The 19308-nt window shown below is 46.2% G+C and overlaps 1 protein-coding gene across 1 annotated transcript in view; it reads left to right on the top strand.

Annotated features, from left to right (window-relative positions):
* The window catches only part of LOC126195360 (slit homolog 1 protein-like), a 129389-nt gene that overhangs the window by 84998 nt on the left and 25083 nt on the right, over nt 1-19308 (top strand). The window contains exons 5-7 of the mRNA XM_049933938.1: nt 3735-3878; nt 8780-8974; nt 16832-17081. Of these exons, the coding sequence (XP_049789895.1) occupies nt 3735-3878; nt 8780-8974; nt 16832-17081 (589 nt within the window). The remainder of the gene's footprint in view (nt 1-3734; nt 3879-8779; nt 8975-16831; nt 17082-19308) is intronic.

Below are 19308 nucleotides of genomic sequence, written 5' to 3'. Positions count from 1 at the left end.
AACAATCTGAAAAACGATTTAGAAAAGATATCTGAATGGTGCAACAAGTGGCAGTTAACCCTAAATAACGAAAAGTGTGAGGTCATCCACATGAGAGCTAAAAGGAACTTTCGGCTACACAATAAATCAGTCTAATCTAAAAGCCGTAAATTCAACTAAATACCTAGGTATTACAATAACGAACAACTTAAATGGGAAGGAAAACATCGAAAATGTTGTGACGAAGGCTAACCAAAGACTGCGTTTTAGTAGCACATAGAAAATGTAACGGACCTACTAAGGAGACTGCCTACACTACGCTTGTCCGTTCTCTTTTAGAATACTGCTGCGCGGTGTGGGATCCTTACCAGATAGGACTGACGGTGTTCATCGAAAAATTTCAAACAAAGGCAGCATGTTTTGTACAATCGCGAAATATGGGAGAGAGTGTTAGAGAAATGATACAGGATTTGAGCTGGACATCATTAAAAGAAAGGCGTTTTTCGTTGCGACGAATATTCTCACGAAACTCCAATCACTAACTTTCTCCTCCGAATGCGAAAATATTTTGTTGACAGCGACCTATACAGGGAGGAACGATCACCAAGATAAAATCAGGGAAATCAGAGCTGGTACGGAAAGATACAGGTATTCATTCTTTCCGCGCGCTATACGAGGTTGCAATAATACACTACTGGCCATGAAAATTGCTACGCCAATAAGAAATGCAGATGATAAACAGGTATTCACTGGACAAAATATATTATACTAGAACTGACAAGTGAATACATTTTCAAGCAATTTGGGTGCATAGATCCTGAGAAATCAGTACCCAGAACAACCACCTCTGGCCGTAATAACGGCCTTGATACCCCTGGGCATTGAGTCAAACAGAGCTTGAATGGCGTGTACAGGTACAGCTGCCCATGCAGCTTCAACACAATACCACAGTTCATCTAGAGTAGTGACTGGCGTATTGTGACGGGCCAGTTGCTCAGCCACCATTGACCAGACGATTTCAATTGGTGAGAGATCTGGAGTATGTGCTGGCCAGGGCAGCAGTCGAACATTTTCCGTATCCAGAAAGGCCCGTACAGGACCTGCAACATGCAGTCGTGCATTACCCTGCTGAAATGTAGGGTTTCGCAGGGATCGAATGAAGGGTAGAGCCACGGGTCGTAACACATCTGAAATGTAACGTCCACTGTTCAAAGTGCCGTCAATGTGAACAAGAAGTGACCGAGACGTGTAACCAATGGCACCCCATACCATCACGCCGGGTGATACGCCAGTATGACGATGACGAATACACGCTTCCAATGTGCGTTCACCGCGATGTCGCCAAACACGGATGCGACCATCATGATGCTGTGAACAGAACCTGGATTCATCCGAAAATATGACGTTTTGCCATTCGTGCACCCAGGTTCGTCGTTGAGAACACCATCGCAGGCGCTCCCGTCTGTGACGCAGCGTCAGGGGTAACGCAGCCATGGTCTCCGAGCTGATAGTCCATGCTGCTGCAAACATCGTCGAACTGTTCGTGCAGGCGCTTGTTGTCTTGCAAACGCCCCAACCTGTTGATTCAGGGATCGAGACGTGGCTGCACGATCCGTTATAGCCATGCGGATAAGATGCCTGTCATCTCGACTGCTAGTGGTACGAGGCCGTTGGGATCCAGCACGGCGTTCCGTATTACCCTCCTGATCCCACCGATTCCATATTCTGCTAACAATCATTGGATCTCGACCAACGCGAGCAGCAATGTCGCGATACGATAAACCACAATCAGGATAGCCTACAATTGGACCATTATCAAAGTCGTAAACGTGACTGTACACATTACTTCTTACACGAGGCATCACAACAACGTTTCACCAGGCAATGTCGGTCAGCTGCTGTTTGTGTATGAGAAATCGGTTGGAAACTTTCCTCATGTCAGCACGTTGTAGGTGCCGCCACCGGCGCCAATCTTGTGTGAATGCTCTGAAAAGCTAATCATTTGCATATCACAGCATCTTCTTCCTGTCGGTTAAATTTCGCGTCTGTAGCACGTCATCTTCGTGGTGTAGCAATTTTAATGACCAGTAGTGTAGATAATTGTGAAGGTGGTTCGATGAACCCTCTGCCAGGCACTTAAATATGATTTGCAGAGTATCGATGTAGATATGTAGAATGAATTATTATGTAGCTCAGTGGTCAGAATGTCTTGCTGCTATGCAGAGGATCCGGATGCGATTCCAGGTACTGCCAGGCATTTTCCACGGTGGGAGGACAGGAATAGGGGGCTAAATGAGGAGTAGCGGCAGCTAGGTCAAGAAAGCCCACCACGGCCAGGAGAGCGGTGTGCTGACCCCATCCCCCCCCCCCCCCCCCTCCATACAACACCACTGGCAGAGGATGACACGGTGCTCGGCCATCCCCGATTGAGCACTCCGCCACAGAATGCGGAGATTTGCTTTTTTTTATAATATCTGTGAGGATTCTCAATGTTGCAATTGAATAAAGGGAAACTCTATTGATACGATGGGCAACGGCCTTGCCACAGTGGATACACCGGTTCCCGTCAGATTACCGAAGTTAAGTGCTGTCGGGCATGGCCGGCACTTGGATGGATGACCACTCGGGCTGCCATGCGCGGTTACCATTTTTCGGGGTGCACTCAGCCTCGTGATCCCAATTGAGGAGCTACTCGACCGAATAGTAGCGGCTCCGGTCAAAGAAAACCATCATAACGACCGGGAGAGCGGTGTGCTGACCACCCGCCCCTCCTATCCGCGGTCGGATGGTCCCAATGGGCCACTTGTGGCCTGATGACGGAGTGCTGTTGATACGATGACACAGAAATGAGGACTTTCATCAATATTCAAATGGTTCAAATGGCTCTGAGCACTATGGGACTTAACAGCTGAGGTCATCAGTCCCTAGAACTTAGAACTACTTAAACCTAACTAACCTAAGGACATCACACACATCCATGCCTGAGGCAGGATTCGAACCTGCGACCGTAGCGGTCGCGCGGTTCCAGACTGAAGCACCTAGAACCGCTCGGCCTCACCGGCCGGCTTCATCAATATTACTTGCTGAAAAGATGTGACAGTTTAAAATGTTTACTTCACTGGAACGTAATCATATCATTAATTTCTCGTGGCTGATGTTCGCACTCATACGACTATAAAACTTTTTGAAACTCATCATCGTCGCCTTTGTCTATTAAAAATTATTTACGCTTAAAATTCATTATTACATTTAAGACCGTTTAGCGATTTTGAAGCGGAGGCCAGTAAACCTGCAAAAACAGCTTGCACACATAATTCAACCATTTCAGTGACATAAGGTCATGTATTTTGTAGTTTTACTCAACTTGAAACTGGCTAAACGGCTGAAACTGCAAGAGTAAATTTTATGTATAAGTAGTCCTAACAATGAATGAGACGAAGTAGTGTTTCAAAAAGTAATCAAGTCAGTCACTTTTTTTTTTACGGACAGTGGGTACTATTCTGTTATACAGCGGGTCACCGGCACAACCTACTTCTCTGCCACGTTTCTGTCGCTAGCATTCTTTCCAGTATCGGACCGTAATAATCGTCACGGTGCCCAGAACGATGTACTGAACTATTGCAAGATACATCCCACACACCTTACCTTTATAAACCGGTTCTTCCACATGTGAACTTTTAGAACAAATAAGTAACTATATTTTTTTCTCATTGTGATATTTAACTAGCTAAATAGAGTTTTTTTTCTTCAATCAGGTGTTGGACCTGTCCCACAATAAGCTAACCACCCTGGAGGAGAACATGTTCCACGGGCTGTCTGGACTTACCGAGCTCTACCTCTCCGGTAATAGTCTTCAGACACTTGACCTCGACAGGCTGGCTCCAGTCGACGCTCTCCAGGTATGTAACGAGCCTTGCTGTGTTTACACTTCCAGTGATACCGTACTGAACCTTTTCTAGGTCACCAGTCACCTGACTGGATTTTACGTGGTCCACTAATTGTAAGAATTACTTCCCTGTGCCAGACTCCTCGTATTCGTATAGCACTCAGTTATTTGTTGAATATGTTCCCATCACTCTCTTCCCCTTCAGTTTTTGTCCTCTACAGCTCCCTCTAGTACTGAAGTTAGTCCCTGATGTCTTCGTAAATATCCTATCATCCTGCCATTTCTTCCAGTAAGTGTTTTCAATCCACTTCAGCATATTTCAGTAACACCGCATCTCTGACTTTTAATTATCTTCTTTTCCCGTTTTTCTACAGTCTATGACTCAATAAAGTGCAGTGCTGAATATGAAAATTCTCAAACATGTCTTCCTCACATTACTCTTAATGTTTGATAGTACACGGTGCACTCACTTTAATGTGACCACCGCTTTTCCACGTCAACGTGGAATAACCATTCACATGTGGCAGGTGGCAGCGCTAGAAGTAGGGAAAATAAATGGCGTCGAGGGGACGTGGAAAACTATGCAGTCGTTGTTGTACTGTGGAAACGGAGCGATTTAAGAGTATCCGACGTCCAAATGGGCATGATCACTATCTTTTGGGCAAAGGATGGAGTCATTTCCAAAGCGGCTAAGTTTGTAAACTGTTCGCGTGTCGCCATGGTTAAAGTAAACTGTGCATGACAAAATGGCTCAATCCAAATCCAGAACCAACACTGAGGCAACTGTGATGTACCATGGGGCATAGATGACAGGAGGGAACGTCTGCTTCAGAGACGTGTACGGGCCAATAGACGTGCGTTGTTGTGCAACTGACCGCCCAGATGAACCAAGGAGCTACCAACTGTATATCCTCAACGACTGTTCAGTGAACGTTGATATACTGACTGCCGTTCATCGTCGATGAAGGCTGGAATTTACACGCCTCTACCGCAGTTGGACGTCCACTGAACTGCGAAAGATGGGCGTATGAATCGCGTTATTTGCACTATCGCACAGATGGCATGTTGTCAATGCTATCTCACTTACCTTGATACATAGGGTATTCAACTGTTACCCTGGCCAACATGTTCTCCATACGTAACCCACTGAAAACATTTGATCAAGGATTCAGAGCGATTGACACACCATTCCAGAATGAGAGTTTCACTCTTCAGCTGAGTGTGCTCTGATATGAAACTTCCTGGCAGATTAAAACTGTGTGCCCGACCGAGACTCGAACTCGGGACCTTTGCCTTTCGCGGGCAAGTGCTCTACCATCTGAGCTACCGAAGCACGACTCACGCCCGGTACTCACAGCTTTACTTCTGCCAGTATCTCGTCTCCTACCTTCCAAACTTTACAGAAGCTCTTCTGCGAACCTAGCAGAACTAGCACTCCTGAAAGAAAGGATATAGCGGAGACATGGCTTAGCCACAGCCTGGGGGATGTTTCCAGAATGAGATTTTCACTCTGCAGCGGAGTGTGCGTTGATATGAAACTTCCTGGCAGATTAAAACTGTGTGCCCGACCGAGACTCGAACTCGGGACCTTTGCCTTTCGTGGGCAAGTGCTCTACCATCTGAGCTACCGAAGCACGACTCACGCCCGATACTCACAGCTTTACTTCTGCCAGTATCTCGTCTCCTTCTGCAGAAGAGCTTCTGTAAAGTTTGGAAGGTAGGAGACGAGATACTGGCAGAAGTAAAGCTGTGAGTACCGGGCGTGAGTCGTGCTTCGGTAGCTCAGATGGTAGAGCACTTGCCCGCGAAAGGCAAAGGTCCCGAGTTCGAGTCTCGGTCGGGCACACAGTTTTAATCTGCCAGGAAGTTTGACACACCATTGTTTGCCATCCACTGCAATTCATGAACTCTGGCACAAAGTTGAAGCAGCATGAAATGACGTACCCTATCTTCATCCACGCTTAGTTTGGCTCGATGCCCAGTGTGTTAGAGCCGTTTTTGTTCCAGAGCAACATCCTGTATACCTTCAAATTTAGCCCTGTACTCTTCCTAGCAGACGTCATATACACAGTGAGTACAATTTCTTTATTTGTTACCCTTCCTAGTCTTGCCGTTTTAATGGCCAACAGTGTATCATATTATACACAGAGATTTTGCTAAATGGAGACTAACTCTGCCGGCAATGATCCCTGAGGGAATAAGGAGTAAAGAAGGTTATAGGGACAAATGGCTGGAAATGCATTCTAAGGGAACTAAACCCTCTTTAGGGTGGAGGTAAATCATCTCCGACTGTGAGGGCTTCAATGACAGGAAGCAGTCATGAGAACACACCAGGAAGTTGGAATATACTATCTGTACTAGTGGTTTAATTCCACTCTCAAGATGGCAGTAATGTTCTCCACGATGCTGGTGTGTGCTCACACAGCCAGGAGGCATCTAACTCACAGCTGTAGATGACTCCCTCTGGTGTGGACGTGTGTCATATGAAAGATGGTGGCTTGGTATACCAAAAATTAACAGGCCAACATGGTTTTATATGCAGACAGGTAACTGGCAGTGGTTGGTGGCAGCACATCTCTACTGGGAAAAGTATCCCCACCAACAGCAACTGCATAGTGAACTGTTTGCAACAATGTTTCGTCATGTGCGTGGGACAGGTTCGTTTATGAGAACGGGTAACTACAAAAGGAGGGTGAGCCCCATACGTACACAGGCCTTGGAGGAACAGGTGTTGAACACTGTAGAATATGACGTGTGTCTCCGCACCAGACAGGTGGGCTGCCAGCATAATGTAAGCCAGACGATTGTGTGGATCATTCTTCACAATACCTGCCACAGTCAGAAACACAGTGTGTGCAGGCTTTTTTACCTGAAGACTTACCTCCATGGCGACGGTTTTGTTACTGGTTCGTCGCACAGGCCACCTTATTCAGTGATGAGGCTACCTTCATGAGATGCGGTATCATGAACCTTCACAACACTCACTTGTGGGCTACGGAGGATGCCCCTGGTATAGTGGCAGCGAACCATTAACACTGACTCAATCTCAGTGTATGGAGAAGAGGTCTGGAGGTCTTCCCTGCTGGAACGCATCTGGTGGTACAAAGGCTAACATGGCTTCCACATGTTGGTACTCTAGCTCATTTCTGTATTTTCGTGCTTAGCCATCTCAATAACATTTGACCTGGCAGATAGTTCGGGTGAGGTGATCCAGTTGCATGGCCTGCCCAGTTGCCAAACCTCACCTGTTTAGATTTCTTTCTGTCGATGTACCAGAAATAAATCGTGAATGCGGAGCCCATCCTGGACATGTAGACACTGGAACAAAGATTTCATTCTGCCTGTGAAGCCATTCAGATACAGGATGGCTGATTTGAATTTGTGCATCAGATGCTGCTGTCATGTTTGTACATGCTTAGAACTCTTTGAAGACTGTCCAATGGAGGTCTCATCGCATGACGTCGTGCGTGTATTGTAATGTACAGATATAATGAATTAATAAATGCCTTGTAGCATACACAATCTGTGAAACAGTATCCAGACATTTGTTGTGGCCGTTTATATAGGGTGTGTCCACTCTTTGCCTTCATGATGGCTTGGACTCTGCTGCGGACACTTTCCATGAGGTTTCTGAATGTGTATGGAGGAACGGTAGCCCTTTCTTCCTCTAGAGCCGAAATATGAGGAAGTTGGACGCTGGGGTCTGGAGTGAAGCCGATGTTCTGAATCGCCCAAAAGGTATTCCGCTGGGTGCAGGTCGGGATTCTGGGCAGGTCAGTCAGTTTCAGAAATGTTATGGCCCACAAATAATTTCCTCACTCACGCTGCTTTATGAAAGCGTGGATTGTCTTGCGGATACAAACACTCACTGTCACAGATTTTTTTTTCCTAGCATACAAAGTACACAATACCGTAGAATGTCTTCATTTCCTCCAGTATTTAGCGTTTTCTTAAGCGCAATAAGGGGATCACACCTTAACCACAAAAAACATCGCCATACTGTAACACCACCACTTCCATACATCACTGGTGGCACTACACATTGTGGAAGGTAAAATTCTCCAGTCATTTGCCAAACCCAATCCCTTCCATCGCAGTGCGAGAAGGTGTAGCGCGATTGATCTCTCCATATTATTCATTTCCAGTCATCCTCTGTCCAGTGACGTCGCTCTTTACACCACTTCAAGTGTCACGTAGCATTTATTGTAGAAATGTATGGCTTATGAGGAGTGAACCCCATTCTTTTTAACACCTTAAGCACAGTCATTGTACTAGCTGGACTGCTTGCTGGTTGTGCTTTGCAACTCGAATGATCCCTTCCGCTGATTTCATTCGATTTTGTACAACCATACTTCAGAGTGCTGACAGTCCCTCTTCGTCAGTACATTAGATCTGCCTGACATTGATTTGGTTGTGGTTGTTCCTTCACGTTTCCACCTTACAGTGACATCACTGACAGTGGACTTGGGTAGCTTTAGAAGGGTTGAAATGTCCCTGGTTGATTAGTTATGCACGTGAGATCCAATGACTGGTCCACATTGAAAACCACTAAGCTTCCCTGAGTGACCCATACTGCTGTAGTTAATGCCTCTCTACTGACAACACAGTACTTCCTGCCTCCTTTTATACTGGCTAGTCCACCACTCTTGAGATCTAGTGACGAACTCTACATTAAATAGGGGTGCCCACATACTTTCGATCAGATAGTCTAAACATTATGAATTTCTGATTAAAAGTGCAAATGACCTAAAAGCTCTTTATACTCTGAAGGATCGTCTCCTGCAGTTAGTGCCCATGTAGCGGAATCACCGTCTATAACCACCTGATTATACAGCACAGCTCGATTACTTATTTATCACGGTCTGGTACTGGATAGGAAACACATATTGTATACCATTGTGGTCGCCCCGACAGGTGCTGGACGTATCGGGCAACATGCTGGACAGAGTGGTGGGCAGTGGCCCCAAGTCAGTGCGCAACGTGCGGGCAGGCAACAACCGGTTGTTGGAGGTGCAGCAGTTGCTGGCTGGCTTCCCGTTGGCCACCATCCTGCGCGTGCCCGACAACGCCATCACCAGCCTCGACGGGGTCGGGCTCCACAATCTCGTGGTGAGTGTCCACACAGCGTCAGCTCTTCCCAGTCGCCGGTAAGTCCGACGCCAACAGTTTAAGGTGTCCACATTTGGAGATAGTTCTTTCAAAACTCCCAGATCCCAGCCTACATTATCTGATTAAAAAAGTGACGTATCCTGAACGGGAGGAGGAAAGGAAATGAACCTTCACAGCTTGAGAGGGTATGTCATGTTAGCCGGTCGGAGTGGCCGTGCGGTTCTAGGCGCTACAGTCTGGAACCGCGCGACCTGCCTCGGGCATGGATGTGTATGATGTCCTTAGGTTAGTTAGGTTTAAGTAGTTCTAAGTTCTAGGGGACTGATGACCTCAGAAATTAAGTCCCATAGTGCTCAGAGCCATTTGAACCTTTTTTGTGATGTACTGTTATGCCATCAGACTTCCTGAAGTCACCGTCAGTCATTGGCCTAAAGTTACACCCAACACCAGGAGTAACATCACTGTGCTTCTCCAAAACACTGGAAGAATGGGACCTCCCAAATCACCTCCATCCTCTCCACTGATGGTCATCTGGGGCACTGAAAATGTGTGATTCATAGCGATGCGTAGCGAAGCATAGCGATGCCATTCATCAGCAGACCGTGCTCCCTGATAGTGACACCATTCCAAACACTGCCGTTTGCGTTGTGATGTTAACGCTAACCTACACGTGGGGAGGCAATTCCCTATTCCGACTGCTCATAGTCTCTGATCAACGGTGCAAGATGACACAGAATGTTGCAGAAAGTCCATTACTTGTTTTGGGATGGCAGGCAGAAACACGAAAGATTTTCGATGTGCCTGGTGCACTATGGAGATCCTCCCTTGTGGTGGTATGACGCGTTCGACCCCAACCTGACTTTCTTCGTGTTTAGTGTTGTTACCAGGGCTGGCACGGTATATGAGGGGAGTGAACAGTGTCAGATGTTGAGTGATCACTATGAAGGACACGGAGATGACACGTACTCATTTGAGACAGTGATATCAGCACCTGCTACACACCTAAAGAGGTCCCATCGTGGTAACGAAAACAAGCTTGCCCTCACCTTCTCACGCAGTCCAATGTCAGGCCACTGTCAAATCGGACTGCCCCACAAATGTGGGTATTGCACGATCAGACTAGCCGGCCATATGGAGACCAACAATGAGGCCCTTTTCAGTCTGTATCAGGTGCTGATAACGCCATCTCAATGTGTACGTGCCATCTATTCACACCCATTATATACCCTACTAGCCCTTGCAACAATACTAAACACGAGAAATAATGATACACTATGGTGGCCATTCTACCTGCCAGAGAGAATTAAAGTTCTAATAACTTACATGTACAATGCTACAATGACATCTGGCCATGTCTTCTACGGGCATCATTTTTTTCAGAGGAAGTGTATTTAGATGATGGATCCCAAACTTAATCTACTCCATAACTGTCGTAAATGTATTGTGCAGAAAACACACTACAGTGATAAAATCAACTGTCAAATGGTTCAAATGGCTCTGAGCACTATGGGACTTAACTTCTGAGGTCATCAGTCCCCTAGAACTTAGAACTACTTAAACCTAACTAACCTAAGGACATCACACACATCCATGCCCGAGGCAGGATTCGAACCTGCGACCGTAGCGGTCGCGCGGTTCCAGACTGTAGCGCCTAGAACCGCTCCGCCACTCCGGCCGGCCAATCAACTGTCATATCAGGCTTAATACGGGGTCATTCAATAATTGAACACATAAACGTATGTAGTGAAAACAACGCGAAATGCAGGGAACAGTAAATTTTGTGTTGGTTGGCAACCTCGCGACGAGTAGTAGCCATGTAATCGATTAATACACTCCTGGAAATGGAAATAAGAACACATTGACACCGGTGTGTCAGACCCACCATACTTGCTCAGGACACTGCGAGAGGGCTGTACAAGCAATGATCACACGCACGGCACAGCGGACACACCAGGAACCGCGGTGTTGGCCGTCGAATGGCGCTAGCTGCGCAGCATTTGTGCACCGCCGCCGTCAGTGTCAGCCAGTTTGCCGTGGCATACGGAGCTCCATCGCAGTCTTTAACACTGGTAGCATGCCGCGACAGCGTGGACGTGAACCGTGTGTGCAGTTGACGGACTTTGAGCGAGGGCGTATAGTGGGCATGCGGGAGGCCGGGTGGACGTACCGCCGAATTGCTCAACACGTGGGGCGTGAGGTCTCCACAGTACATCGATGTTGTCACCAATGGTCGGCGGAAGGTGCACGTGCCCGTCGACCTGGGACCGGACCGCAGCGACGCACGGATGCACGCCAAGACCGTAGGATCCTACGCAGTGCCGTAGGGGACCGCACCGCCACTTCCCAGCAAATTAGGGACACTGTTGCTCCTGGGGTATCGGCGAGGACCATTCGCAACCGTCTCCATGAAGCTGGGCTACGGTCCCGCACACCGTTAGGCCGTCTTCCGCTCACGCCCCAACATCGTGCAGCCCGCCTCCAGTGGTGTCGCGACAGGCGTGAATGGAGGGACGAATGGAGACGTGTCGTCTTCAGCGATGAGAGTCGCTTCAGCCTTGGTGCCAATGATGGTCGTATGCGTGTTTGGCGCCGTGCAGGTGAGCGCCACAATCAGGACTGCATACGACCGAGGCACACAGGGCCAACACCCGGCATCATGGTGTGGGGATACTGGCCGTACACCACTGGTGATCGTCGAGGGGACACTGAATAGTGCACGGTACATCCAAACCGTCATCGAACCCATCGTTCTACCATTCCTAGACCGGCAAGGGAACTTGCTGTTCCAACAGGACAATGCACGTCCGCATGTATCCCGTGCCACCCAACGTGCTCTAGAAGGTGTAAGTCAACTACCCTGGCCAGCAAGATCTCCGGATCTGTCCCCCATTGAGCATGTTTGGGACTGGATGAAGCGTCGTCTCACGCGGTCTGCACGTCCAGCACGAACGCTGGTCCAACTGAGGCGCCAGGTGGAAATGGCATGGCAAGCCGTTCCACAGGACTACATCCAGCATCTCTACGATCGTCTCCATGGGAGAATAGCAGCCTGCATTGCTGCGAAAGGTGGATATACACTGTACTAGTGCCGACATTGTGCATGCTCTGTTGCCTGTGTCTATGTGCCTGTGGTTCTGTCAGTGTGATCATGTTATGTATCTGACCCCAGGAATGTGTCAATAAAGTTTCCCCTTCCTGGGACAATGAATTCACGGTGTTCTTATTTCAATTTCCAGGAGTGTATTTTCACTTGTTTTCGTAGAAACGACTACGTGTTTGTTCGCAGAAAGTGCTTTTGAAAGTACTTCTGAGATCCAATTTTTACTTTCGGGAAGTGTACAGCCATCATAAATGTTCTCTCGGATGTACATTGACAACTGAAAGAATATACAGTTTTCTGCGCTGTATTATGCAAGAACTGGACGTTTGTTGTGAAAATCATTAGTAACTCAGGGATACTCGACGAACTGTGAAGAGGCGCGTGATGTGAATTACTAACAGAGAAAGGTAAACAAATGAAACTATAAGGATCAGGGGAGAGATTAGATTATAATCGGTAATTATGATTGTAACAAAAATGAAATAGAAGTGGGCATGTGCACTGATAATGACCCTCAAAGGCTGGCGCTTTAGCATCTTGTAAGTGATGCCCTTCACAGACGCTCTGCTTGTCCCAGAACCCTCCAAAAAATTTAAATCTTCCATTCACATTCCTTGATGCTTATTTAACGAGTTCATACCCATTTCATATCGCTTTCTAGGGTTCTGTATCCAATCGGTGAAAACGGAAGCCTTATAAGACCACTTTATTGTCTGTCTCTCTGTCTGTCTGACCCTTTTTCTCAGGGGCGCTTAGACGTATCAGTTCACATACTCAAGTCTACGACCCCTTGGCGATGTAAAAAATTTAAGTTTCTACGTCAGTGCTGTCAAATGGTGCTGCCATTTATGACACATATTTTGATACCTTGCCAGTATCCATATAGATAACAACCAAAAACCGTCGATTCCTGGAATGGATAAACTATTTATACACATAATTAAGTTCGTGCGGAGCCCTCGGTGCGCGAATCCTGCTCACACTTGTCCGGAGTCTTCCTTGCCACCTAACATTTAAATGATATGACGGGCTTCAGATGTTCGCCACTAATCTTTTAATCAGATACTATTGTCTGCTTCTTCTTGGTTTTAGGCATTATCTCGCATTTATCCTCCTTTGAAAGGCTTATACTCGAATCTCGGTCTGGCATAGATCTTATTTATCATGAAATTACATTTTTCATGGACAAATACGCTTATTTACAGGCATGTCAGTTTTTTGTCGAATTACGGAATGTATTATATGCTCACGCATTATTATGTTTTTGGAGAACGAAAATTTCGATAAAAATCAACATACGCTCTGTAAACAGTGAGCTTGGAAAACTCACTTTGTTCTGTTCGCCCATGAGATTCAGAGGACCGTAGACAGCGGCGACCAGTAGATGACGTCTACTTTGACTGGCATTCGATACAGTTCCGCGAATAAAATACGAGCTTACCGAGTATCGGATCAGATTCGTGATTGGATTCAGGACTTCCTCGCTAATACAGCTCAATATCTCGGTCTTAAGAGAACGAAATCGACAAATGTAAAGTACTTCAATGGTCCACGGGCGTCGCGTCGGATAATGTTGTGGAACCTGCACAATATTTCGACGAGACAGCTGCTCGTAATCTTCAGGTGCACTGCATGTCGCCGTGCTCTATGATTCGTCTACGATGACGTTACAGCCTTAACCCTTGGCGCCTGCGCTCTTCTAGCGAGTCAGCTTATACATGGTGGTCCATTGATCGTGTCCGGGCCAAATATCTCACGAAATATGCGTCAAACGAAAAAACTACAAAGAACGAAACTTGTCTAACTTGAAAGGGGGAAATCAGATGGCGCTGTGGTTGGCCCACTGGATGGCGCTGCCATAGGTCAAACGGATACCAACTGCGTTTTTTTTAAATAGGAACCCCCATTTTTATTACATATTCGTGTAATACGTAAAGAAATATGAATGTTTTAGTTGGACCACTTTTTTCGCTTTGTGATAGATGGCGCTGTAACAGTCACAAACATGGCTAACAATTTTAGACGGACAGTTGGTAAAAGGTAGGTTTTTTAAATTAAAATACAGAACGTAGGTACATTTGAACATTTTATTTCGGTTGTTCCAATGTGATACATGTACCTTTGTGAACATATTTCTCAGAACGCATGCTCTTACAGCGTGATTACCTGTAAATACCACGTTGGCTCTGAGCACTATGGTACTTAACTTCTGAGGTCATCAGTCCCCTAGAACTTAGTACTACTTAAACCTAACTAACCTATGGACATCACACACATCCATGCCTGACGCAGGATTCGAACCTGCGACCGTAGCGGTCGCGCGCTTCCAGACTGTAGCGCCTAGAAACGCTCGGCCACCCCGGCCGGCCAATACCACATTAATGCAATAAATGCTCAAAATGATGTCCGTCAACCTCAATGCATTTGGCAATACGTGTAACGACATTCCTCTCAACAGCGAGTAGTTCGCCTTCCGTAATGTTCGCACATGCATTGACAATGCGCTGATGCATGTTGTCAGGCGTTGTCTGTGGATCACGATAGCAAATATCCTTCAACTTCCCTACAGAAATAAATCCGGGGATGTCAGATCCGGTGAACATCCAGGCCATGGTATGGCGTGTTGCTGCAATGGCTCACCAATATTCAGGGTGGTCCATTGATCGTGACCGGGCCAACTATCTCACGAAATAAGCGTCAAACCAAAAAGCTACAAAGAACAAAACTTGTCTAGCTTGAAGGGGGAAACCAGATGGCGCTATGGTTGGCCCGCTAGATGGCGCTGCCATAGGTCAAACGGATATCAACTGCGTTTTTTAAATAGGAACCCCCAGTGTTTATTACATATTCGTGTCGTACGTAAAGAAATATGAATGTTTTAGTTGGATTACTTTTTTCGCTTTGTGATAGATGCCGCTGTAATAGTCACAAACATACTGCTCACAAATTTAGACGAACTGTTGGTAACAGGTAGGTTTCCTAAATTAAAATACAGAACGTAGGTACGTTTGAAGATTTTATTTCGGTTGTTCCAATGTGATACATGTACCTTTGTAAACTTATGATTTCTGAGAACGCATGCTGTTACAGCGTGATTACCTGTAAATACCACATTAATGCAATAAATGCTCAAAATTATGTCCGTGAACCTCAATGCATGTGGCAATACGTGTAACGACATTCCTCTCTACAGCGAGTAGTTCGCCTTCCGTAATGTTCGCACATACATTGACAATGTGCTGACGCATGTTGTCGGGCGTTGTCGGTGCATCACGATAGCAAATATCCTTCAATTTTCCCCACAGAAGGAAATCCGGGGACGTCAGATTCGGTGAACGTGCGGGTCATGGTATGCTGTTCCGACGACCAATGCACCTGTCATGAAATATGCTATTCAATACCGTTTCAACCGCACGGGAGCTATGTGCCGGACATCCATCATGTTGGAAGTACATCGACATTCTGTCATGCAGTGAAACATCTTGTAGTAACATCGGTAGAACACTACGCAGGAAATCAGTATACATCGCACCGTTTAGATTGCCATCGATAAAATGGGGGCCAATTATCCTTCCTCTAATAATGCCGCACCATACATTAACCCGCCAAGGTCGCTGATGTTCCACTTGTCGCAGCCATCGTGGATTTCCCGTTGCCCAGTAGTGAATATTATGCCTGTTTACGTTACCGCTGTTGGTGAATGTCGCTTCGTCGCTAAATAGAACGCGTGCAAAAAATCTGTCATTGTCCCGTAATTTCTCTTGTGCCCAGTGGCAGACCTGTACACGACGTTCAAAGTCGTCGCCATGCAATTCCTGGTGCATAGAAATATGGTACGGGTGCAATCGATGTAGCATTCTCAACACCGACGTTTTTGAGATTCCCGATTCTCGCGCAATTTGTCTGCTACTGATGTGCGGATTAGCCGCGACAGCAGCTAAAACACCTACTTGGGCATCATTATTTGTTGCAGGTCGTGGTTGACGTTTTACATGTGGCTGAACACTTCCTGTTTCCTTAAATAACGTAACTATCCGGCGAACGGTCCGGACACTTTCATGATGTCGTCCAGGATACCGAGCAGCATACATAGCACACGCCCGTTGGGCACTTTGATCACAATAGCCATACATCAACACGATATCGACCTTTTCCGCAATTGGTAAACAGTCCATTTTAACACAGGTCATGTATCACGAAGCAAATACCGTCCGCACTGGCGGAATGTTACGTGATACCACGTACTTATACGTTTGTGACTAATACAGCGCCAACTATCACAAAGCGATAAAAGTGGTCCAACTGAAACATTTATATTTCTTTGCGTACTACACGAATATGTAATAAAAACTGGGGGTTCCTACTTAAAAAACGCAGTTGATATCCGTTTGACCTATGGCAGCGCCATCGAGGGGGCTAATCATAGCGCCATCTGGTTTCCCCCTTCAAACTAGACGAGTTTCGTTCTTTGTAGTTTTTTCGTTTGATGCTTATTTCGTGAGATATTTGGCCCGGTCACTATCAATGGACCATCCTGTACGCAGACAGACCGACGGAGGGACAACAGAGTGATCCTATAAGGTTTTTACCAATTTAGGTACGGAACCTTAAAAACAGTTACTGAAATTAGGTACTCGTCTACTGGAAGTTATGTCACATGTTAACGTAGTGATACATGCATGGGAGATGCAGATGTTGATTGGTCACGGGTAATGCAGTTGTGAGCTGTGGTGATGAGCCTGACGACACGCCGGCAGGAGCTGGACATCTCGGGGAACCCCCTGTCGTCCCTGCCGGCAGAGCTGTCGGCCCCTTCCCTGCGCCGCCTGGAGGCGTCGCGCTGCAGCTTCGAGTCGGTGCCGCCGCAGCTGACGGGAGACCGCCTGCCCAGCCTGGAGGTCCTCGTCCTGGACAGCAACAAGCTGCTGCGCAGCGTCTTCTTCCCGAAGAACGCGGCCTTCCTGCGCCTGCGATACCTCTCCCTCAGCAGCCTGCCGCTTCTGCAAGGTACCTTATCTTCTCTTGTGATATACAGAGGGGTCCAAAAAAATGTATCCACTGTTTAAAAGTCCATAACTGGCAAACTAACTGACGGAGTTGTCTCGTCTTCGGTAGCGTAATAATTTGTAGTTCCGGCAATCGCCACACGAGCGTTGTATTGCGTTGTTTTGTTTTGTCAGATGACAGTCGCCAGATAGTCAGTGTTTTGTTCTTAGTTGCACCTAGTTAGGCCGGTATTACACTATCAAATTTCTTTGTCAAAGATTTGATCAAAGATGTGATCAAATATTCCGTCAAATATATTTGACAAAGATCTTTGACGTAGCGCTAGAAGGGGTATTACATTGTCATCCAATTTTTCGTCAAAGTTCAAGATGGCTGACAACAACAACTTGTTATTAACCGCAGCAGTTGCATGTACCACGATTGCACTATTACACCATCAAATATCTTTGATAAAGATATTGGACAAAGTTATTTGACAAAGAAATTTGGTAGTGTAATACCGGCCTTAATCGAGTAAACATGGTTGGCGCAAGGCTTAGGCCGGTATTACACTATCAAATTTCTTTGTCAAATATCTTTGTCAAAGATATTTGATGGTGTAATAGGGAACTTCGTCAAATGTCGTCCAATATTTGATCAAATCTAGGGCCTCGCTGTAGATTTGATCAAAGAAGTCGCTTGTCTTCTGTTCATTGCAATATGACATGTTACCACATGGAGAGCTAGCATCGCTGCATTCTGTCGTCTGTAGTGTTTTTATAAACATTGCCGATAAATACAATTGGTGGGTGCTGACAACTACAAAATTAATAGAGATGTATGAAGCTGATGAGGCGCTTTACAACGTGAGGCACACTGAATACAAAAATAGATTTCGAAGATTGGAGACCTGACCTAACCTAACATAACCTAACCTAACCGTCTCCTGTAGCAAGGAATCAGAGTGTTATAGTGAGCCTGTCTTCTGCAGATGTAGCAGTTCTTAAGTGAATATTGTGCTTTGTGATATGAGGATACACTTCACTGAGCACATACAGAAATGTATGCTCATCCATTCTTAAGTAATTGATGTACGACTTGACGCCCTCCACTATAACCTCACGTAACAAGTTTTGTTGAATGCTTTTATCGTGTAGTCGTAAAACCCACGGCTTCACCCAGGTGTGTTTCCTTTTTTCCCCCGCTTCTCTTCTGCATGTGCAGACTGTGCAATTGTGGTACATGCAACTGCTGCGGTTAGTAACAACTTGTTGTTGTCAGCCATCTTGAACTTTGACGAAAAATTGGATGACAGTGTAATACCCATTCTAGCGCTACATCAAAGATCTTTGTCAAATATATGTGACGGAATATTGGATCACATCTTTGATCAAATCACTGACAAAGAAATTTGATAGTGTAATACCGGCCTTACATTCGATGAAAGGAAGTCAGTTTTGAAGTGGTATTTTAAGTATGAAAACATTAATGAGGTTCAACGGCAATGGCAAAATGAGTATCAAACAGAGCCACCGACACGTTTAACGATTCGTCGCATTCATGACAAATTTGAAGCCGAAGGCTGTGTTAAAGATGTACACAAACAACGATCTGGACAACTTGTAACAGTAACAAGTCCAGTTAACTTCTGTCGTGTGTTACAACAATTCACTCGCTCACCACAGAAGTCTATGAGACAGTGTGCCCATGAAACTGGAGTGAGTCGCTCAAGTGATCGGCGAATTTTGAAGACAGCAAAGTGGAAGTGCTACATCCCACGATTGCTACACGCAATGAACGATGATGACCCAGATCGTAGAATGGAGTACTGCGAGTGGTTTACTAACAGTGCGCAACGATGAAGAGTTTGTAGACATGATTGTGTGGTCTGATGAGGCACAGTTCAAACTCAATGGTACAGTAAATCGCCACAATTGCCTCTACTGGGCCGCCGAAAATCCGAACGTCCATGTAGACAAAGCCGTGAATTTGCCAGGAGTAAATATGTGGTGTGGGTTGTCTTACCGGGGCTTGATTGGGCCATTCTTCTTTGACGGCACAGTTACCGGTGAGGTGTACCTTCAGAAGCTTCAGACATCATTTCACCTGCCATCAGACTTGTATGGAGACGGAAGAGTTTACTTTCATCAAGATGGTACCCCAGTCCAGTACCAAAATCGTGTTAGGGCGTATCTCGACGAAAATCTACTAGGAAGATGGATAGGCCGTAGAGGTGCTATGGAGTATC

This window comes from Schistocerca nitens, chromosome 7, assembly GCF_023898315.1.
Source record: "Schistocerca nitens isolate TAMUIC-IGC-003100 chromosome 7, iqSchNite1.1, whole genome shotgun sequence".
Lineage (NCBI taxonomy): Eukaryota > Metazoa > Arthropoda > Insecta > Orthoptera > Acrididae > Schistocerca > Schistocerca nitens.
Note: the sequence above shows the minus strand (reverse complement) of the source record. Positions and strands in the feature narration are given on the sequence as shown.